Source organism: Dipodomys merriami, unplaced genomic scaffold, assembly GCF_024711535.1.
Source record: "Dipodomys merriami isolate MVZ:Mamm:240054 unplaced genomic scaffold, mDipMer1.0.p SCAF_33, whole genome shotgun sequence".
Classification (NCBI taxonomy): domain Eukaryota; kingdom Metazoa; phylum Chordata; class Mammalia; order Rodentia; family Heteromyidae; genus Dipodomys; species Dipodomys merriami.
This window is the reverse complement of record NW_027204826.1, coordinates 17869743-17892165: the sequence shown is the minus strand read 5'-3', so window position 1 is coordinate 17892165 and position 22423 is coordinate 17869743. Positions and strand designations below refer to the sequence as shown.

Genomic DNA, 22423 nt, shown 5'->3' with positions numbered 1-22423 from the left:
TGTGCAGACTCACAGCGAAGGAGACCGACACCCAGCAACAGATGAGAGCAGTGTGAGATTCTGGCAAGGAAGCATCCCTGCAAAGCCGTAAGGACCACTACTGATCTGGGCAGAAAAGCTCCTTCCACCAGAGTCTGACAAACTAATATCCTTAATGTGGAGAACAAATATTCCAATGAAAAACAGAGACCATGAGTAGGCATGACAAAAACTCTTAAGTGACCAGAAAACACAAAACTGTTTAGTGGGCTGGGAAGGTGGCTCAGTGGTAGAGCGCTTGCCTTGCATGCCTGAGGCCCTGGGTTCGATTCCTCAGCACCACATAAGCAAAAAGGAAAAAGCCGGCAGGGGCACTGTGGCTCAAGTGGTAGAGCGCTAGCCTTGAGCTGAAGAGCTGAGGGACAGCGCCCAGGCCCAGAGTTCAGGCCCCACGACCGGACCCAAAAGAAAAAAACAAAAAACTGTGGTTAGTATCACTTGTGAAAATCAGAAGGTGGCATTTTTTTGTATCAATTGACAAACAGGCAGGCGTTGAGTGAAGCATTTGCTTGCACACTGGTACGAGAAGCATGACATTTAGAATTAGAAAGCAATACAGATGTAAGAAAAGTGCATCCCAAATAACTTTAGTACTGGTGGTGTTTTAATGTGCATTAAAATGTAAAAAAAACGTTTCTAATCCAATAATTCCACTTTAGAAATTAATTTCAAGGAAACTATCCTATACACAAAACATGTATGAAGGGAAATTCCCTGCTCAAGACATTTTTTAAGCTAGAAGTCCAAGTGTACCTATAAATTTGGATACTATGCAGCCATTAAAATTTTTGATTTTTTATTACTGAAATGGAAGATGTTTATTATAGTATAAGTAAAATATGGTTACCAAACAAAGGTTTTGGTTTTAAAAACTGACAGTCACATTTACATTAACTATATCAAAAAAGCTACAAAATCAACAGCAAATTTTTCCTAAGTATCTCTAAATGATGGGCTTGGAGTTTTCCTTTCTCCGTTTTGCTGCATGTTGAACAATGAATACATTTGAAAAATACTGAATGGGGGGGCTGGGAAGGCGGCTCAGTGGTAGAGTGCTTGCCTTGCATGCATGAGGCCCTGGGTTCAATTCCTCAGCACCACATAAGCAGAAATAGCCAGAATTGGCACAGTGGCTCAAGTGATAGAGCGCTAGCCTTGAGCTGAAGAGCTGAGGGACAGCGCCCAGGCCCAGAGTTCAGGCGCCACAACTGACTAAAAATGAATAAATAAAAATACTGAATGGCTAGGCCCAGTAGCTCAAGCCTGTGATCCTAGCTACTTGGGAGGCAGAGAATGAAGATTACAGTTCAAGGGGGGTGGGGGGATATTCCATCTCAACCACACCCAGTTAGTAGGTGTGGTGCAGCAGCGTGCAGTGCCCAGGGCTGGGTGTGGTGCTACTCCCGGTGAGCTCAGGGACCTGCGAAGCTCAGGTAGGAGGATTGCAGCCCAGGCTGGTATGGGTACAAAGCAAGACCCCACCTGGAAAATGACCAATTCAAAAGAGGGCCAAAGCACTGACGGGCAGGCTGGGCGCTGGTGGCTCCCGCCTGTCATCCTAGTACTTGGGAGGCTAGGATCTGAGGAGTCAGTTCAAAGCCAGCCAGGACAGGAAAGTCCTTGAGACTCTAATCTCCAAGTAATCACAAAAAAGTGGAAGTAGAGGTGTGGCTCAAAGTGGTAGAGCACTAGCCTTGAGCGAAAGAACTCAGGGACTGCGCTCAGGCCCTGAGTTCAAGCCCCACAATAGGGAAAACAAAATACTGAAGGGAAACTAACACACTTCAATAGATGTTACAGATAATTTATAATTAGTAAATAAGTTTACAGTATTCTCTAAAATATGTAACTTAAACATTTTCTTTTTACAACATAAATTTTACCTTTTATAAGTCTTTTAATAGAATCCAGCTGTATAATAAGAAGTATTTCTTCATTTTTTAAAATCTCAAATTTGATTTCATATAGTTCCAACTGAATTTCATAATACTGCATTTCTAGCTCATCTACAGCATCTACATTTTTTTCTTGTTCCGGAAGGTCTTCCATCTTGGTTTTTTTTCAGGGAAAAATAAATTAATTAGCATACTAAATGTAAGCTTTAAAAGCACACTAGCTTCTTCCAATTCCTCAGTAATAAATATTAACAAGTACTTTTTCCACTAGTGTAAGGTCTGCACAGGGACACCTCCTTACCTCTTGGCTAAGTTTCCGCCCAGTATCTGTTACCTAGGTAACTGGCAGTCACCTTCCCCTCCTGCTAGGTCACATGCCTCCTCAGGAGGGTCCCAGACCCTGAGCTCACATCCAGATCCAGTGTGGCCACACCTTTCCCCCACCTGGCCATACCTCTTCCTGTCGCTGGCCTAGATAAGTCTTGTTCCCAGGGTGGGAAACCTTGGGGGGGGGGGGGGTGGGAAACCCTCTCCTTGTTCCTTTTCCAGCCTTGCCTCTCCACCAGGCATGGCGGGGACAGCAGTTCGGTAAATAAACTTCTTCTCCAGCCTGAATAGTGCGTGGTGTTCTCTTCATCAAATACCTAATGAAACCTACCTATTTAATATGCTTTACAATGAGAAAAATGTTTTACTCCGTGTTCATTACGAATACCTCACTCTTGAAACCTGAAAGCATTTGGGTTCTGAGGAAATGGCAGCGAGGCATTGTCACGGGCGGAGTCTGCTGACGCCCAGGGGAGGGAGAGCGTGGCGCCCGATGAGGCCACTCTGGGCCTCCGATGCACTGCACTGCACACACAGGGTGTACACAGGGCACACAGGGGGCCACGCAGCCCACGCAGGAAGGCCCCGCCCACCGGCCAGGAAGACACTGCCCGAGACAGGGATTCTGAAGGCCCAGGGTCCTCTGGACTGTAGGAAACGACAGGTCGGCTGCCGCCCCAAGCTACGATATTCCCTACAGCAGCCCAGACTGACAATGCAGTGTCTACAGCTTCTGCTTTAAAGTCCTAAGATTACAGGACAAAGTTCAGTGGCTATGGTCCTACAGCAGCATTCTTTGATTATTTTAGTAAAGACCCAAGACACCAGAGAAGTGCTCAGTGTCCAGACCTGAGCTCCACCAAAAAAAGTATTCTTGCTGAACTGATTTTGAACGTACTTCATGCACTTCAATGCTACGCTCAATATTTAAATAAAGGTGAATTGTGCAATATAATATATCAGGAACACATCTTCATGAAAGGGAAATTTTAACTTTCCACAGTGTCTAGTCTACTGTGAAAGGTGTGAAACTCAGTAAGAAAGAAGCTCTTGACCCAAGATGCAACCTAAAATAAAGATTCTTTGACCTTTATCTTACCTTTCTCTTTATCTCAGCTTTTTTGTGATTTAAACACAACTCTCTGGCTCTCAGCAGTTGCAAAGTCTCCCGAGCTAACAGGCGCTTAAGTCTCTCCAAGCGGGGAGTGGCCGTGGCCCAGGCCGCAGGGCCAAATCTCTTCCCATCTTGTTCCATTTGTCTCTGCATTTCTGTTAAAAAGAAAAAATTAAAACTTTCTAAGGGGCATAGTTTATCCTGAGTTAACCTTTCATTATCTCCCATTATTATCCCCTGAACTTTTTTTTTGTTGTTGTTGGTCATGGGGCTTGAACTCTGGGCCTGGGCGCTGTCCCTCAGCTCTTCAGCTCAAGGCGAGCGCTCTACCACTTGAACTACAGTGCCACTTCCGGTTTTCTGGTGGTTTATTGGAGATAGGAGTCTCACAGTCTCTCCTGCCCGGGCTGGCTTTGAACCGAGATCCTCAGATCTCAGCCTCCTGAGTAGCTAGGATTACAGGCATGAGCCACCAGCGCCCGGCTTCCCCTGAACATTTTTTAAAAGAAAATGTTTGCCAGTCCTGGGGCTTGAACTCAAGGGCCTGGGTGCTGTCCCTGAGCTTCTTTTGCTCAAGTCCAGCAGTCTACCACTTGAGCCACAGTGCCACTTCTGGCTTTTTCTGAGCACCTTATTGGAGATGAGTCTTCTGGACTTTGCTGCCCAGCCTGGCTTCAAACCGCTATCCTCTGATCTCAGCCTTCTGAGTAGCTAGGACTGTATGTGAACCACCAGCACCCAGCTACAAATTTTGTTTTAATAATAATACAAAAGCAGTATTTAGCTGGATGTAGTGCTCACACCTGTAATCCTAGCTACTCAAAAGGCTGAGATCGGAGGTTGGAGGTTTGAAGCCAGCCAAGGCAGGGAAGTCCATGAGACTCTTATCCTCTATTAACCAGCCAAAAAAATAAAAAGTGGGAGCCCTGGAGATAACACCACAGGGTCAACCTAGACTTATCCTTATATCCCATTCCCATGCCGGCATTTTATCCAAATGCCTTGAATGCAGTAAAAATTATGTCAGAGGGCATTTTCTTACTATCACCTGCTAATGCCTTCACTGTTTCCTTAAAGTAATCCACGGTGATGTCTTGAATCGAGGCGACAGCTTCTTGAGCCCGTCTGGTCCATTCTTCTGCTTCCTTCTGCAGAGCCATGACCCTTTTGGGACCGAGGTCATCCTCATCCAGGGACTTCTACGGAAAGAAGAGGTAAGGGGAAGTGGACAGGTCCTGTGACAGTTTTAACTACTTTCGTTGCTGTGCCTTAAGTTTCACTCCTTCAGCAATCCCTTCCACAGTGGGGGCCAGCAAACACACAGCTCCTTCCCTGCTGTGGCACAGAACAGCTCTTCCTGGACGGCCACATTTTGCTTTGACCCAGGTGGAGCTTTTTTTTTTTTTTTTTTTTATTTTAAGACACAGAATATCGCATATAACTTGCTTTGTAACCTGGGCCTAGAACTGGAGATCCTTGGGTTTGTGTTTTTTCTTTTTGGTGGTGAGGATCAAACCTGTGCTCTACCACTGAGTTACAACCCAAACCCCAATTTTTAAAATCAATATCAAATAAAACTCAGTATCTTTACAGCGGAAAAATGAACCTAAACAAAATGAAAATACAAACAATCTTAAATGTAAAGAAGTATCATACGGTAATATATAATGGGTAATAGTTGCATGTATTAGATACAGTTGTGTATAATAGGTTATAGAGTTTTAAAAAATAAGAACACATACCAGAATATTGAGCCTACATAAAGTTGCAACTTCTCGCATGTCCCTAAAGGGCTGCAGGAGATGCTGGAAGAACGTGGTTGCTACGGTAACTAGCTCCTGATACGCTTCCTCCTCCTCCTGATAGACTCTCATTAATGCGACCAGGGTGCTGGCTCTCCCATGGCCCTGGAGAACCTGGTGGCCAGAAGATCACGTCAAACAAAACCAAGAAACCTTATGTTCTCGGCTTGAGCTACATCTACGTTAAAGGTTAATTATGAGACTGGAGCGCCTCCACCCAAAACGCCCAACCGGGCACACGGGGCCCTCCCGGCCAGCGGCGGCAGCCGTCAGGCGGCTCAACCATTCGAGGGCGTGACGGGAGCTAAGGGCTCCATCGAGAGGCTGAGATCGAAGCCAGCCCGGGCAGCAAGGTCCGAGAGACTCTAATTAGCCACCAGAAAACCGAAGTGGCGCTGTGGCTCCGGTGGTGGAGCGCTGGCCTCGACTGAAGGGCTGAGGGACGGCGCCCAGGCCGAGTTCAGGCCCGCGGGCCCCGCGCGGGCCTCCGAGTGGGCGGCTCCCCGCCAGGGGGCGCTGCGGCCGCGCGTGCCGACGCCGACGCCGTGCGCGCTCGTGCCCGACGCCGGCGAGCCCGCGCCCGCCCGCCCGCCCGCCCGCCCGCGGGGCCCGCGGACCCGCACCTGCCGCAGCCGCGCCCCGGCCTCGGCCCGCCGCGCGCGCAGGGCGCGCTCCCGGAACTCGCGCGGGCTCTCGCAGTCGGCCGCGCCCGCCGCGCCCGCCGCCGCCGGGAAGAGCGCGTCCCGCACCGTGGCGCCGCCGCAGCCGCCCGCCGCCTCGCCCAGGTAGCGCTCCAGCTGCCCGCACAGCTCCCGCAGCGCCGCCTCGCCGGGGCCCGCGCGCGCCGGCCACACCCGCGCCCACAGCCCGCGCCCCGGCCCGCCGCCCGCCGCGCCCAGCCCGGGCGGCAGCCGCGGGAAGCAGCGCTCCAGGGGCGGCCACAGCGCCGCCAGCTGCCGGTGCGCGCCGCGGAGCCCCGCGGCCGAGAGCAGGCCGGCCCAGCTGGGCGGCGCCGCGGCGGCCCCGGGCCCCGGCCCCGGCCCCGGCCCGCGCCCGCCCGCCTCGCCCTGCCGCCGCTGCGCCGTGCGGTCGTGGCAGGTCACCGCGAACTGGCCCTCCGCGTCGTTCCAGGCCACGAGGAAGCGCAGCCGGTGCGGCTCGGGCGCGGCGAAGAGGCCCTCGCGGACCGGCACCCAGCCCTCCAGGCTGTCGGGCGGCTCGTCCTCCATGGCGCCGCGGGGGCCCGCCCGCGCCGAGATCGCGCCCGCCCGCGTCCGGGCCGCGCCGGCCGCCCGTCCGTCAACCCGTGACGGCCGCCCACCCCTGCCCCTGATTGGCCGTCCTCGGGCCGGCGCGCGCGATTGGCTGTCTCGCCGGAGGGTGGGTCCGCACCCGCCAATAAGAAAGTCGAGAAGACGGCCTCCCTCCCGGGCCCGGAAAGGCCGCTCCCGCCTCCCCCTTCCCACCGCGGCGGGGGCTGACGCGGGCGAAGAGGGTCAGAGGTCCGTTGCGCGGCGCCGGGTCAAGGGTCAAGGCTGCGCGCGCATCTTTGCCCCTTCAGCAAGGCCTTGCTGTATGGGAGGGGCCGTGGGGCGCCGGAGACGGACCCGATCCCCCCTGCGTGTTACGTGCGACCTCTGCTCTGCCTCAGCCCGCTCTGCCCGCCCTTCCCTGGTCTGACCTCCAGCACGGCCCGCAGAGCGGGGCCGGAGGGAGCCAGGGCTGGGAGCTCAAACCCAGACACCGACCCCAGAAAAAGAACCAAGGATCAGGAGGTGGGAAGCAGAAGGGTCCAGCGTGGTGCCCAGCGTGGTGCCCAGCTCCCCCCGGCCTGGCGAAGTGACCTCTCCAGTGACACATGAGAAGGGCAGGGCAGCCGGCCGCGCTATATTTGGACCGCACCCATGGCAGGCCTGCTGCTATTTACAGCGGGAGGCAGCTCCTGTTACCGTCCAGCTTTGGGCCCCTCTGGCAGAACCCCGGGGGGAGAAGAGGCCCCACCAGAAAGGGGAGCCCCCTGGTCAAGCTTCCAGTCTTCCTGCAGAAATCCAGGCCCTCTGAGTTCCAAGACAGCCTCTAAAGGAGCAGGCAAGTTTGGGGAAATGATGTTATTCTAATGGGAAACTGTATGATTAGAAGCTGTCAGCCGAATGCCACCATATTAAGGTGGTTTCTTTAAAAGGGAAGAGCTGGGGCTGGGAAGGTGGCTCAGTGGTAGAGCGCTGTGGCTCAAGTGGTAGAGCGCTAGCCTTGAGCTAAAGAGCTAAGGGACAGCGCCCAGGCCCAGAGTTCAGGCCCCACAACAGGACCCAAAAACAAAACAGAACAAAAACAAAAACAAACAAACAAACAAAAAAAACAAGGGCTGGGAAGGTGGCTCAGTGGTAGAGCGCTTACCTTGCATGCCTGAGGCCCTGGGTTCGATTCCTCAGCACCACATAAGCAAAAAGAAAAAAGCCAGAAGTGGCGCTGTGGCTCACGTGGTAGAGCGCTAGCCTTGAGCTGAAGAGCTGAGGGACAGCGCCCAGGCCCAGAGTTTAAGGTCCCACGACCGGACCCCAAAAAAAATACACACACATAAAAAAAAGGGAAGAGCTATCTTGGTAAATTACAGAAGTTGCAGCTGACAGGGTAAATGTTTTCTGCCCTTTTTGTAGGCATTTCTGCTTGGTTTTTCCACTGCCACCTTATGGCACAGGGCCAGGCAGTTCATTATAGATGGAACCTCCATTTTATGCTTCACAAAATGTCAGTTGGTCATGCGGTTCCTTTCTCCCTAAAAGCAGGGCTGAGGGAAAAGCTGTGGGCTGAGTTGCAAAACCTCTGCTTTGGCCCTGAGCACAATCACGTGTGTGTACTGAGGGCAGGTGTGGGTGGGGAAAAAAGAGAAGAGTTCTTTCCTGCCAGCCAGTGCACCAGTCCTCTTTGCATCCCAGGATGGCTTTGAACTGGGATCCTCCTAATCTTCACCTCCCAAGTAGCTAGGCTACAGGTATATGCTACCAGTTCCTGGCCAAAAATGCACCTTTTTAAAAACTTTTTTTTCTTTTTTTTTTTTTTTGGGTCCGGTCGTGGGGCCTGAACTCTGGGCCTGGGCGCTGTCCCTCAGCTCTTCAGCTCAAGGCTAGCGCTCTACCACCTGAGCCACAGCGCCACTTCCAGCTTTTTTTTCTTTTTGCTTACGTGGTGCTGAGGAATCGAACCCAGGGCCTCAGGCATGCAAGGCAAGCGCTCTACCACTGAGCCACCTTCCCAGCCCTTTAAAAACTTTTTAAGAGACAGTCTCAGTATGTAGCCCAAGCTGGTCATGAATGTACAAGCCTCCTGCCTCAGCCTCCCAAGTGCTGGGATTTTGCCTATATCATCACATCCCGCTAACTACCCCACTCTCTCAAGCGGTTCACAGTGAAAACTCCCTGAGCTGGCGATGATCTAAACCTATTCTGGAGTGGTGCTGGCTCTCGTGGCCATCTTCTATACTGGCTGTGTGCTCGGGCACTGAGGCCTTTGCTTTTTGCAAACCCTAGGACCCAGCATATCCCCCTTAATCCTTGGGGAGGGAGCTGTTGTGCACACCCCAGCATCCCAGGGCTCCCTGAATCACCATGGACGAGGAAGCTGAGGAGGAGCCTGGGCTGGACAGGCCTGCAGCCTCCAGAGACTTCAGCTTTTACCACATGGACCTGTATGACTCTGACGACCGACAACACATCCTTCCAGGAGAAAACACAAGCATTAGGAGAGAAGTAGGCCAAGCCGAAATGGGCAGTGAGCCGGGAGGGGCAGGGGAAGCAAAGGTGCGAGGAGACCTTCAGGGGCAAGTGGGTGAGCTTGTGCAGTTATATGGCCTCGAAGATGACCATGACCTAGGGGACGAGGTAGTTGATGAAGACAGAATGGGGGTTCCCAGGTATCCCCCCTATGGGGTGCTGAGAGACCTCGGGCTTAGTGGAGAGGCCGAGGAGCCGGGCTATGGAGGCTGGGGCTCCGCAGGCCAGTGCCAGGACGCACGGGAAGCCTACCGGTACACGCACGGCCGCGCCAGCGAGGAGTACGAGTGCTACGTGATCCCGGAGGAGGAGGACGAGGAGGAAGCCGCAGACGTCTTCTGTGTCACCTGCAAGACTCCGCTCAGGGCTGCCGAGATGGACTCGACAGCACACAGGGACCACCACGTGACCCCGCTGGACAAGGCGCTGGAGAGCGCCAGGGTAGGAGCTCCGTGCGTGCGTGCGTGTGTTTGTATGTGTGCGCGCGCGCATGCGTGCATGTGTGTGTGTGCGCACGCGTGTGTGCGCGCGTGAAGTAGACCTTGGGGATAGACAGGACCAAGGCAGCATTAACACCTCCTTGGTGATGCTCTGCTGGCAGGATGAGATCCACAGGAACATGTACCGCCTGGAACAGCAGATCATCGACATGGAGAACTTCGCAAGCCACCTGGAGGAGGTTTTCGTCACAGTGGAGGTGAGCGTGTTTGTTTGGCACGCCTTAGTGGACGTGCTTTCTCACACACAGCGCTGCCCCACTGCCCGCTCTCCTCCGCAGCCTCGGCCCTCCCACCGCCCCAGGCAGATGCACACGCACACACGCAGGTCACCCCATTCTGCACAGGTGCCCTGGGCAGGGACCGCACTGTCCACACCTCCCACGTGCCTCACGCATTGTGCTCCCTGGTTAGGACGGTGCCCCCTCTCCTCCTCTCTGCATGTCACATCTGTCGGGCAGCGCCCCCTTGGCCACAGCCCTGCTCCTCACCTCCTCTTCCCCCGGTGGTCAGGGTCTAGTAGTGCTGAGGTTCCTGTGAAGTGAAGATCCTGAGCTTTGACGGCTCAGGAGGAAATATAGGAAGGCCTCTCTTCCTACCTTAAAAGAACTGGTAGTCTCCTGGGCCGGCTGTCGTGGCAACAGAAGGAAGCTGAACTGGAAAAGGATGGCAGAGTGCTGCCAGGCTGGTGACGCCTCAGCCACTGCCACCGCACCCAGGCACAGAGGCCCAGACTGAGGCCGGCTGGTGACGCCTCAGCCACTGCCACCGCACCCGGGCACGGAGGCCCAGACTGAGGCCGGCTGGTGACGCCTCAGCCACTGCCACCGCACCCGGGCCCGGAGGCCCAGACTGAGGCCGGCTGTCTTCCAGGAGAACTTCGGAAGACAGGAACAAAACTTCGAGTCACATTACAACGAGATCTTGGAAACGCTTGCCCAAAACTATGAGGAAAACATACAGGCACTCGGGGAGAGAAAGAAAGAGAAGCTGGAGGCCCTGTACGGACAGCTGGTCAGCTGCGGAGAAAGCCTAGAGACCTGCAAAGAGCTGATGGAGGCGATCAACGACGTGTGTCACCGGGACAAGGCCGACTTCTTAAAGGTCAGAAACAGGGCACAGACACAGAAAGGGGAGAGAGGAGCCGGAGGTGCCCCACGGGCCTTGTGTTTGGTTGTTTGGGGTTTGAACTCAGGGCCTCACACTTGCTAACTAGGCACTGTGCAGCTCAGCCTCAGCCCCTGGAACTGGCGACGGTGGTCTGTGTCCCTGTGACTCCCTCACGCTCTCCAGTGGGAAGCTGTGTCTGTCCGCCTGCACCGTGAGTGGCCACGCCAGCTCAGACGCGGCTCGTGCGTGCCGGCCGCCACTGCGCTCTCAGGAGCCTGCTGGCCACCTCAGCCTCAGGGGCTTCCCCCAAAGCCCAGCTCCACCTCCTTCCTGCTGGGTTTGGGGTGACTACGGAGTGTCAGGCCCCAGGGGGGCCGTTGACACCCATGCTTCTGAGTCCACAATCCCTGTGCCACTGTCTCAACACAGCCTGGGACACGAACAGTGGCACACACAGGTGCTTCCTGACACACAGGTTTCCTCTCACCACTGCCCACCCTGGGAAAGCTGGGCACACATGGGCTGTCAGCAGCGGGTGACCCACCACCTAACGAGAGCCGTTTCCAGTCAGTGAACCCTTGTAATCTTTCAGTCAGTAGTCCAAAGGACACACTCGGGTCAGATGCCGGTGGCTCAAGTCTGTAATCCTAGCTACTCAGGAGGCTGAGATCTGAGGATTGCGGTTTAAAGCCAGCCCAGGCAGGAAAGTCCATGAGACTCTGATCTCCAATAAACCACCAGAAAACTGGAAGTGTTGCTGTGTCTCAAGTGGTAGAGCACTTGCCTTGAGCTGAAGAGCTGAGGAACAATGCTCAGGCCCAGAGTTCAAACCCCATGACCGACAAAAACAAAACAAAGGAGGCACTCAGTGGCTGGCTTTGTGAGGGTGTGGACAGCTGGTTTGTGTGTTTGTTTCCAAGTTCTTAAGCATGTTCATGTTATCATCTGTTTGGAAAAGAAAAGTCCCTTCCCACACTGACTCACTGCTTCTCTTCTGTGTTCCCGCAGGACGCGGTGGCCATGGCCGACAGGTAACTCCACTGTCCTCAGTCCTGGAGTCTGTCCCATGAGCAGCTTAGCACTGGGGTGACAGCGCCAGGCCCAGGCCCCCTCCAGAGCTGCTTCTCAGAGTCTCAGGACTGTGGGTGGGTATCTTCAAGCCCCCTCCCCCGGGAGGAGGGGTCTGGAGAAGCCCCGCCTCTCCCGGCTGCTCTGGGCCCCAGGCCGGCCGCTGACAAAGCAGGTTCACAGTCAGATGGCCAGTAGCTCAAACCCTGCCGCCCTCAGCAGGCTCACAGTGCACCTACTGACCCGTTGTGAACCCAGTAAGACAGCGTCTGTAAGGCAGTGTGAACACAGACTTGATAATGTAGCACCAGATCGATCTCAGATTCTGCCTTTGCCACATAGAACCCTGTGACTGCCAGGAGAAAGGTACAAGAAGACCCAGAGCTCCGGATGAATGAACAGACCATTCTTAGAAGATGGGCAAAGGGTCAATAGATACTTGAAAAACTGTTCAACATCCTTAGCCCCTAAAGGAAATACAAATCGGAATTATTACCAGGCACAGTAATACACACTCACAGCCACCTGTAACCCCAGCAACCTGAGAGGCAGAGATAGGACTGTGACTTGAGGTCGGTCTAGGCAAAACTTAATGAGCCTACCAAGCCTGCATGGCAGTTCACATCTGTAATCCTAGCACAGAAAACATAGGAAGGGGGGTGGTACATTGAAACTCTTCTCTCTTTCCATTAAAAGGACTATCATCAAGAAAACAAACTAGCCAGGTGCCAGTGGCTCAGGCCTGTAATCCGTAGCTGCCAGGAAGCTGAGATCTGAGAATTGTGGTTCACAGCCAGCCCAGGCAGGAAAAGTCTGTCAGATTCTTATCTCCAATAACCACCAGAAAACCAGAAATAGCACTGTGACTCAAAGTGGTAGAGCAGTAGACTTGAACAGAAGGGTTCAGGGACAGTGCCTAGGCCCTGAGTTCAAGCCCCATGACCAATGACAAGGAAGGAAGGGAGAGAGACAGAGAGAGAAAGACAAATAGCCAGGTACCTGTAGCTCGTGTCTGTGATCCCAGCTGAGATAGAGAAGATTTGGGGTAGAGGCCAGCCTGAGCAGGAAAGGTCACCAGAGAGCTGGGCATGGGAAACCCTGACACCACAGCCAGGAAGGGAAGCCTAAAATAGGTGGATTGCAGTCCAGCCTGAGCCTGGGCGGCAGAGGGGGAGTCCCAGCCCGCACCCGGCACACCTGTACCTCTGTGAACCTACAGACTGGGGAACTTCCTGAAAACACAGACCGATGTGGAGATCTCTGCACAACCGGACTTTGAAGACCAGACCTTGGACTTCACTGAGGTGGAGCAGCTGATGGGGTCAATGAATGCCATTCCAGGTAGGACTCCCCTGTGTCCTCTGAGAGGGAGGGAGGGGGAGGGGGAAAGAGGAGGGGGAGGGGAGAGGAGAGATAGACTCTCTACATCTCTTAAAGCGCAAAACACTATACTGTGAACCCTGGGCATCTTACTCATGTTGCATAACTGAATCTTTGCTTTTTGAACAAGAATTCCTCGTTTCACCAAGCACCCGTGGCTCACACCTGTCATCCTAGCTACTCAGGAGGCCGAGATCTGAGGATCACGGTTCAAAGCCAGCCCAGGCAGGAAAGTCCATGAGCCTGTTATCTCCAATTAACTACCAGAAAACTGGAAGTGGCGCTGTGGCTCAAGTGGTAGAGCACCTGCCTTGAGCTGCAGAGCTGAGGGACAGCGCCCAGGCCCAGAGTTTAAGTCGCATGACCGACCAAAAAAAAAAAAAAAAAAATCCTGGTTTCTTCCTCCGCCCAGCTCCTGGGCAGCACTGATAATTCTCGACTTCTTAAAAGCCTGGGACGAAGGGAGGTGCTACGTAGAAGAGGGAAGACAAAGGGAAATGTGTCTTCTTGCTTCCTGATTGTGTGTGACAGAGACTCTGGGGGTGAGGACATGACGCTACTTTTTCTCCCGGTACTGGGGCTTGAACTCAGGACTCTGTGCTCACTCAGCTTGCTTGTTTGGCTGATACTCTACCACCTGAGCCACACCTCCAGTCCAGTATTTTGCCAGTTAAATCAGAGATAGTCTCATGGATCTTTCTTCCAGGGCTAGCTTTTAACCTCAGTTCTCTGTACCTCAGGTACAGGGGTGTGGCCACTGCGATGGGCAGAAGGAACTGATCAGCTCACCGCAGATGGACTCAGACTCACCCACCGCTCTGAAGGCCGCTCTGCCCCCAGCCCCCACGCCCACACTCCCAGCTCCTCACGTGCTCTTGTTCTTTCCTCTGTTCCTGCTCAGCTCCCTCCGCTCCGGTGATAAATCGGCAGGCCCCCAACTCGGCCACCAGCTCCTCTGTCCGGGTGTGCTGGAGCTTGCACTCGGACGACACGGTGGAGCGCTACCAGCTGTGCTACAGGCCTGTGCAGGACGGTTCTCCCCACAAGGACCACGCGGGGAAAGGTTCGCAGGGAGCTGTGGGGCGCAGGGTGGCGTGGCCGGGAGGGCAAATGGCAGCCACTGGTGGGAACCACACCCACGGCGGCCGGGTCCCTGCCTGTGTGCGTCCCTGGGTGAGGAGGCCTTGCACGGCCAGATTCTTCCAGCACGTCCATCCTGACGTGTGCAGACCCCTGAGGGGGGAGGGGCTGCTGATGGGGGCCACGCCCAGATGTAGGAGGACTCTGGGATGGCCGCTTCCCCAGCCCTGCCCCACTGTCCCTGCACGCCACAGAGGAAGCCTGGCTTCAAGGAATAAGCGCGGTGACAGACAGATGCTCCAGAGTAGCCCACTGCAGAGCGCAGGGCGGGGCGGGGCGGGGCGGGGCGGGGCGGGGCGGGACAGGGGACGCACCTTCCACGGCACTGAGGATTGCACAGGGAGTTGGAGACACTTTAAATTCTTCTCTGAATTTTCTCCCCCAGAATTTACAGTGACAGTCAAAGAAACATACTGCTGGGTGCGAAACCTTGAGCCCAATACGCAGTATGAATTCTGGGTCATAGCAGAGAACAGGGCAGGACCCAGCCCAAGCAGTGACGTGGCCACATACGTGACAGGTAACCCGCTGTCCTCTGCAGGGCCCGGGAGTCAGTGCCCAGGCCTCGGGGAAAGGCCGGGAGGACCTGGGCGACATTCTTCCTCTCTTTTAGTTTTATTTATTTATTCATTCATTCGTTTATTTACTTATTTATTTTTGAGACAGAGTCTAACTATGTAGCCCAGGCTGACTCCAAACTCACAATCCTCCTGCTTCTACCTCCAAAGTGGCAGGATTCCAGCTGTTTACTGCCACGCTGGGCCGATGTTTTTTGTTTGTTTGTTTTTGGTTGGTCATGTCATGGGGCTTGAACTCTGGGCCTGGGCGCTGTCCCTGAGTTCTTTTTTTTTTTTTTTTTTGGTCGGTCGTGGGGCTTGAACTCTGGGCCTGGGCGCTGTCCCTCAGCTCTTCAGCTCAGGGCGAGCGCTCTACCACTTGAGCCACAGCGCCACTTCCGGTTTTCTGGTGGTTTATTGGAGATAGGAGTCTCACAGCCTTTCCTGCCCAGGCTGGCTTTGAACCGTGATCCTCAGCTCTCAGCCTCCTGAGTAGCTGGGATGACAGGCGTGAGCCACCGGTGCCTGGCTTGGGCCAGTGTTTTTTTTCATTTTTTGTTTTGTTTTTTGGGGTTTTTTTGGGTCCGGTCGTGGGGCCTGAACTCTGGGCCTGGACGCTGTCCCTCAGCTCTTCAGCTCAAGGCAGGCGCTCTACGACTTGAGCCACAGCTCCACTTCCGGCCTTTTTTTTTTCTTTTTGCTTATGTGGTGCTGAGGAATCGAACCCAGGGCCTCATGCATGCAAGGCAAGCACTCTACCACTGAGCCACCTTCCCAGCCCAGGGGCCAGTGTTTTTAATACACTAAACCTACACACCTGATATCACAGAGATACTTACTTATAATTGTTCAAAACAAAAACTGCACTAGGTCACACGACATCTTTTCCTGTACTGATATTTGAACTCAAGGCCTTGCACAGACGAGGCAGGTCCTCGACCACTTAAGCCAGGCCCCTGGCACCACTTTCAAGGCTCACAGACCTGTCTGTGCCGCGGGAGCCTCTGGGGGGTGGCGGTGCTGTTGAGCATGCTGGCCTTCCTGGCACCGGGCCGGCTCTGTGGTAGAGTGGGCCACACTTTGAGGTAGGTGGCATGCAGAGCCCGATCCCCAGCGTCCCACGGAGACAGGTGTGTGGGGGCCCCGTGGAAAGTCGAGTCTTTTGTGTATTTGTCCATGACTGAACAGAATGGCCGCCATGACTGCCCTCTGCCTGTCTCTCCCCCACGTAGCGCCCTCTCCGCCGGTGATAAGGTGCGAGGAGATCAGGAGCTGTGAGGGGGCCGCTCTCATCAGCTGGGAGTCCGGGAACCTGCGCCCGGTGGACTCGTACACCGTGGAGCTGACGCTGGCAGAGACTCCGGAGGCCTCGCGCGTGACCGAGTGAGTCTGGGACGTAGACGCGCGAGGGGGAGGGGCAGGTCATCGTAGGCCGCGTAGTTTTCGGAAGTAGCTGCCGTGCTGCTGTTGAAGGTGAGTGAGTGGAAACGCCATAGGCCTCACATTTTGATTTTTCTTCTTTTAACACAACCCATTCATTCCTTCACCGAATACCGAAGGCCTAGGTGGTACTGGGGAGGCAAGGAGACGTTCCAGCCCGAGGGAGCTGCTAAGTGGAGGGGCGCCCGACTTTGGGGGCTGCTGGGGCGGGAGTGGACCCCACACGCACCTGCCCTGCAGGGAGGGTGGAGGACTGGGACGCTCATTGGGCTACTGTCTGTGGTAGATGGTCTGTTGTAGCTCCCCTGGTCCACCCCCCCCCCGTTGCCATGGTCACCGCTGGTTGCCATGGTCACCGCTGGCTGCAGAGAGAGGGAGGCACTCACACTCAGGGCCTGAAGGAGGTCTGGAAGGGTGGATGGGAAGGAACTGGGCCCGTGCCTGGCAGCAGCTTGCCCCGCGCAGCAGGGGTCTCCCCGGCTCTGGTGAAGCAGAAGAGTTGGGCATCAGCTGCTAGGCCTCCAGCTCTTCAGCGCTGAGTGGCACCGGCCATCGATCCTCCCTGTCTGCTGGTGGGACCTGTATCCCAGCCACTGTGAAGCTCACTGGGGTTCCACTTGTCGAGCTGCTCGGGGTGGGGCAGGGTGTCCAGCGGCTCTGGCCACTGTTGTGGCTCAAGTCACCTTTGCAATTTGTGCTGAGGCTTTAGACGCACCTGACGCATGGGACCAGCCCAGAATGATGGTGTCGTCAGAGGCTCCAGATGTCCCCTGCACCTTACCCACTGCTGCAGGAAGAGCAAACTCCTTCACGGGTGGTCCTGAGCACTGACTGTGTTCTCCCCCTACCCCAGGTCGGTCGTGGGCATCCCAACCTGCGAGTCCCTGATACAGCTGCTGCCCGGGCAGCACTACATCATCTACGTGCGGGCCCTGAACGTGGGAGGCTCCAGCGCGAGGAGCCAGCCTGCCATGGTCCACACAACAGGTCTGTACCCGGGCCACTCCCTGCAGACCCAGTGCTGTGGAGCAGCAACAGAGAGAGCTGTGCTGTGTACGGGCTGCGCCTGTGCCCGCCACCCCTGCCCTTCCCCCCATCCCTGTCCCCCGTCCCCCGCTGTCCCACAAGCGAATCCCTCCCTTAGGGATCTTCAGGAAACCCCCGGGAAGAGCCATGCCCAAGCGTCCCTGCAAGAGGCCAACATGGCCCCCTCTGCGCCCCCGGCCCTCTCTGCAGGTGCTGCTCGGCCGCCTCATCACCAGCAGCGTGTCCGAGAAGCCTTGCGTTGGCAGAGCTCGCTGCAGTGCCGCCACCCCGGGCTCTGTGCTGAGCGCTGTGGGGCCTTGTGGGGCCAGGGCTCCCCACACCTCTCCCAGAAACCCACCCCAGGTGGGCGGAGTGGGGGGCCCAGCTGGGGCCTGGCAGGCTCACAGGACAGCCCCTCTTAATGCTGGGGCCTTTCACTGAGGGACATGGAGCCATTTTGCCCCCACTCCAAGGCCAGGGAGAGAGGGCCTGCAACTGGCCCACGTTTACAGCACAGCGCCTGAGGTCACGCAGCAGGGACGGACAAGGCGTCCCTCCACTTGTCGGCCATGGCTCACGGCCAGGGAGCCCAGAGCAAAAGCAGAGACAGCGCTTGATCGCTGTCGCCTCTGCATGGGCGCACGGTGTTCTAGAGCAGTGTTCCAGAGCGCACGGTGTTCCAGAGCGCACGGTGTTCTAGAGCGCACGGTGTTCGAGTGCATGGTGTTCTAGAGTGCACGGTGTTCTAGAGCACACCATATACTAGAGCACACGGTGTTCCAGAGTGCATGGTGTTCTAGAGTGCAGTGTTCCCAGAGCACATGGTGTTCTAGAGCTCGGTGTTCTAGAGCACGTAATGTTCTAGAGCACACAGTATACTAGAGCACACGGTCTTCTAGAGCATACAGTATTCTGGAGTGCATAATATACAGGGAAAATGGAGTGAACGCCAATCAGCAAAAACCCAGGAGCAAGGAGGGCTGCCTGGTGTAAAATGCCAGGCACCTGCTTGCTCATCAGTGGTGATGTTTGAACTAGAGCTTGAGACGATGAGACATCACCAATGCGAACCGAAGAAGGGCTGGGCTAAGACATAATGGAGTACTAGTACCAGCACTGCGGTGTCTTATTACATCTTTTCTGAATCACTTTTTAAAAATTACACTTGGGGCTGGGAAGGTGGCTCAGTGGTAGAGCACTTGCCTTGCATGCATGAGGCCCTGGGTTCCATTCCTCAGCACCACATAAGCAGAAAAAGCCGGAAGTGGCGCTGTGGCTCAAGTTGTAGGGCGCTAGCTTTGAGCTCAAGAGCTGAGGGACAGCGCCCAGGCCCAGAGTTCAGGCCCCACAACCGACAAAAATAAAAAATAAATAAAAATTTTAAACTCAAGGCTTCATGCTTGCTAGGCAAATGCACAACTACTTGAGCCACACACCCTCAGCCTTTCTTTCTTTCTTTTTCATCAAGTTTCAAGCTTTTTGCACCGCTGGGATTATAGGCATAGCATGACCACTGAGACTGGCTTGTCCTTGAGATGAGGTCTCTCATAACTGGTCTGGGCTGGCCTTAGCCATGATCACTGTGCTCCACTCCAAGCAGCTAAACCACTTTTCCATGGGCTTCATTTTAATCCTTCCTCTCCCCAGCTGCCCTAATTGTGAGCTGGATGTTGAATTTTGTTCATCGATGTCTAGTCGGTCGTTCGATTCTGGGCCCCTTGGGGAAAAGGGGCAGAAGTTCTTGCCCAGGTTTGGCATTTACAGCTCCCAAGGAAGGGCCCAGCCTCTGGAGTGAGAGGCAGGGTTCAAATTCAGTGCTGCTGTTTCCCAGCCAATTTCTCACCCACCTGCCTCAGGTTCCTCACCTATAAAATGGAAACAGAAATACCCGATTTTAAGGGCGGTTGTGAGGACTGAAGAAGACAAAACTTGCCAACTGCTGAGCTCTGTGTGGCCTGTGGAGTCGGTGAGGGGTGGGAACAAGGCCACCGAGCCTGGGACAAGGGCCACTGCCAGGGCCTCAAGCCCAGGCGGGGATCTGGAGTGACCGCGGGGGGGGGTCTCCGGTGTCCCCTCTCCCACAGGAAGCGTCTTCCACCTGAACAAGGACACCTGCCACCCCGCGCTGACCATTTCTGAGGACGGGTTGACGGTGCTTCGAAGCGAAAGGAAAACCCCAGCCCGGGAGCCACCGCCCAGCCAGAACCGCTTCAGCAGGTACACAAAGTGCGGCTCCCGAGAATGTTCTGCACACTTCCCTCAGGACAGCGTCACCGAGAGAAGAGCGGGCTGGGGGGGAGGCAGGGCTGGGTGGACGGGGGGGGGGGGGGGGGGGGGAGGGGAGGGGAGTCTGAAGGTGGGCTCTGGGAGGGCGGGCCCTGCAGGAGGGACTCTGGGATGTAGAGACCCGCCAGGCTGCAGCAGGGCGCCCGTCAGGTCAGGGAGGAGGGAGGAGGTGAAGCAGGGATGCAGGGATGGGACGAGGCCCAGGAGGCCAGGGCGGTCTGACGATTTAATGCAGGTTCAGATTTACATTTCAGAAGATCACAGTGAAGTGTGGCAGGAAACCCGGAGGCCAGGCCACGGCGACAGCCCCAGCCTTGACTCCTACTTTGTAAAACCAGGTGCGTTGCTGTCATGGGAAATCTAATCCCCGTCCGAGGCCGCCATTACTGGGAGGTGGAGGTGGATGAACACGCTGACTACACTGTGGGCGTGGCCTCTGAGGACATGGCGAGACAGGAGGACCTCGGGGCAAGCCCGCAGGCCTGGTGCCTGAGGCACACATTCTCCTCTTCCAGGTAAGGCAGACTCTGGGACCCAAGGATAAGGTTGGAAAGATCTGAGAACCAGGTTTGCACTTCCAATGTGACCAAGAGCCAGGTTACGTTGTATAAATATTCTCAGGCACGCCAGGGGTGGTAGCCAGCCCCTTTTCCTGAAGTTCCAGCACCAAGAGAAAGAGCAGTTTAAGTTAAAAATGCCTACAGTTCATTAGCTGCCAACACGGCTCTACTCACACCTGCTTGCTGCTCACAATCGTGTCCTGGTAGAAGTAAGTTCGCCACAGCAGGCGACCCCGAGAGGACTGGGGCAGTCCTGCTCCGCAGACGCACTCCCGACACTAAACCCCTGGTTTTCTCTTGTGCTCAGTTTCAGCGTCACTTAGTGGGTGCAGCTTGACTTGAAACCCCACTCCTCCCTTTTCCACTAAACCTGGAAGAGTAAAAATGGCTTTCTGCTGTGAAGTGTGCTTGGACGCGGGCTGGGCAGTGTGGCCGGGAAAGCTCCTGAGCTCAGGCTGGTCACAGGACCTTCAGGCTTAGGCCACGGTTAGAATAAAGGTTAGAATAAATCACCCACAAACCCAACCGCAGCCTCCATGCTGCTCCCCAGCAGCCTCTGCACGCGGGGCTCTAACCTGGCTTGGTGAGCGCTGTCCTGTTCTCTGCGTGACCTCCACCCAGCTTATCTGAACCTGTGCTGTGGCCAGGCACACACCAAGAGTGATGGAGCTGACACAGCGCTCAGGACCTGACCAAGGGTGCAGGAATCCCCTGCACCACGCTGCACAGGGGGCTCACTGTCCCAAGTAAGGCTGAAGGTCAGGGGAGCGGGCACAGAGGAAGCGGGGAGGGCTGTGACGTGAAGGGCTTGGGGTCAGTCAGCGAGCAGTGGACATGCAGGGAAACAGGTCAGCAGGCGGAAGCAAAGCCCAGAGCCGCAGCAGTTCCTGGAGGGGGACAGGGGACAGGGAGGGCACTGAGAAGTCACGTCTCAGGAGGAGGGTAAGGTCTCCCAGGGGACTCTTAGATCTCGTTCCTGGTTCCAGGACTCTAGCTCCCCGTGGCTGCTCAGACCCTGTGAACCCGGATGGAGGCAGGCTGGCTGGCTCACTGACACATTCAGATCGTATTCCAAGCGCTCCTCTGGGCCTTGGGACCAAGATGCTGGCACACAGACTCCCCGAGGACTGCAGGTCAAGGGTCAGGCTGGCCTTGGTTTCAGCCATTTCACAAAGCACACCACGCACGGGACCCGGCCAGGGAGGTAGGGCTCCCGGCCCCAGCCGCGATGCCCTATTTGGTCAGCATCATAACCGGATGCTGCAGTGCTCTTCTTTCCGTGTGGCCGGCAGGACCCCTGGCGAACATCTTTATCCCACAAGGTCTACACACCGGGGCTTTGCTGCCAGTGTTCCTGTGTGCCGTCTATGCTAACTTTGGTGCAGTGTTAGTTCACCAGTCTTTATGTAAGTTTCTGAGGTAGAGCAGTTGCCCAAGAACAGAATTGGAAAACATGTTTCTCAGGACAAATGTGAGAATCGAGGTTTTTAAAAATGACATGCTAACTTGGTAGTCACTTAACATAATACAGATCACAGGAATGAATGGAACTGACAAGAAATGCTCTATGAATAGCTCTACTGCTGGAATTTCTGAAGCTTTGTTGTGACACTGAATTTTCAGGCACAAATATGAATTTCTGCACAACGGGAAAACACCAGACATAAGAATAACAGTAGCACCGAAGCAGATCGGAGTCCTGTTAGATTACGAGAAGTCGAAGCTGTCCTTCTTCAACGCGGACAACGCTCAGCACCTGTACACCTACAGCTGTCAGCCTCACCGGTTTGTGCACCCCTGTTTTTCTTTGGAAAAGCCGGGGTGTCTAAAGATACGTAATGGCATTTCAACACCCAGGCATGCCTCTTTCTACTAGGCCTTGCTGGCACCATCTCCTCTGTTCCTGCCCTCTGCCAGCCACGGTTGCCTTGGACTCGAGCACTGGGTGCCTCACATAATTTGTGGCTTGTTAGTATCTGGCAGATGCTAGGTCCATGCGCCCTTACCTACGTGGCACTAGGGTGGCCGTGAAAGAGGAGGGGTGGACTCACTGAACCCAAAGGGCTGTCACATGCTCAGCGCACCCACTGTGTACATGCGAGCATTTTGAGTCTGCGGCCTCAGGAGCTTGGGGGAGGGAGGTCTTGATGGCTCCAGAAGCTTCTGTACACCTGGGACATTTCAACAGCCCCTGGGGATGCCCTTGAGGACAAAGCTGTCAGGAGACGGGGAAGCCCAGAGTCCTCAGTGCCTCGGGCCTGGTCCGCCCCTTCCAGGCTCTGGGCCCTTCCCCATGGCACTGCTCCCAACACACTGACCTAACGCCTCTAGGATGCCTCTCCCGTAAAGGCTGTCCACACTGCCCTGGAGCTCCCGTGTAACAGGTACACCAAATAAAACACACTGAGTGAA

At 55.2% G+C, this 22423-nt stretch overlaps 2 protein-coding genes across 4 annotated transcripts in view; one reads left to right on the top strand and one right to left on the bottom strand.

Moving 5' to 3' along the window:
• Whamm (WASP homolog associated with actin, golgi membranes and microtubules) overlaps window positions 1-6424 on the bottom strand; it is a 14854-nt gene extending 8430 nt beyond the window's left edge. Inside the window, exons 1-5 of the mRNA XM_070043342.1 lie at window positions 5801-6424; window positions 5118-5291; window positions 4424-4574; window positions 3361-3530; window positions 1923-2088 (exon numbers count right to left, since the gene is read on the bottom strand). Coding sequence (XP_069899443.1) covers window positions 1923-2088; window positions 3361-3530; window positions 4424-4574; window positions 5118-5291; window positions 5801-6406 — 1267 coding nt within the window. The 5' untranslated portion in view covers window positions 6407-6424. The remainder of the gene's footprint in view (window positions 1-1922; window positions 2089-3360; window positions 3531-4423; window positions 4575-5117; window positions 5292-5800) is intronic.
• Fsd2 (fibronectin type III and SPRY domain containing 2) lies at window positions 6277-22423 on the top strand. 3 transcript variants are annotated; one of them, XM_070043344.1, is made up of 14 exons: window positions 6285-7265; window positions 8705-9388; window positions 9549-9644; window positions 10318-10548; window positions 11563-11585; window positions 12842-12963; window positions 13904-14065; window positions 14528-14662; window positions 15932-16082; window positions 16993-17126; window positions 19250-19382; window positions 19790-19966; window positions 21635-21796; window positions 21888-22423. In XM_070043344.1, the coding sequence occupies exons 2-14, from the start codon at window positions 8783-8785 to the stop codon at window positions 21967-21969; spliced, it is 2214 nt and encodes a 737-aa protein (XP_069899445.1). In that variant the 5' UTR covers window positions 6285-7265; window positions 8705-8782; the 3' UTR covers window positions 21970-22423. The 3 variants fall into 3 exon arrangements, with proteins under 3 accessions (XP_069899446.1, XP_069899445.1, XP_069899444.1); XM_070043343.1 differs by having other exon boundaries at window positions 6287-7265; window positions 21635-22423; XM_070043345.1 differs by lacking the exons at window positions 19790-19966; window positions 21635-21796; window positions 21888-22423 and having other exon boundaries at window positions 6277-7265; window positions 17376-19342.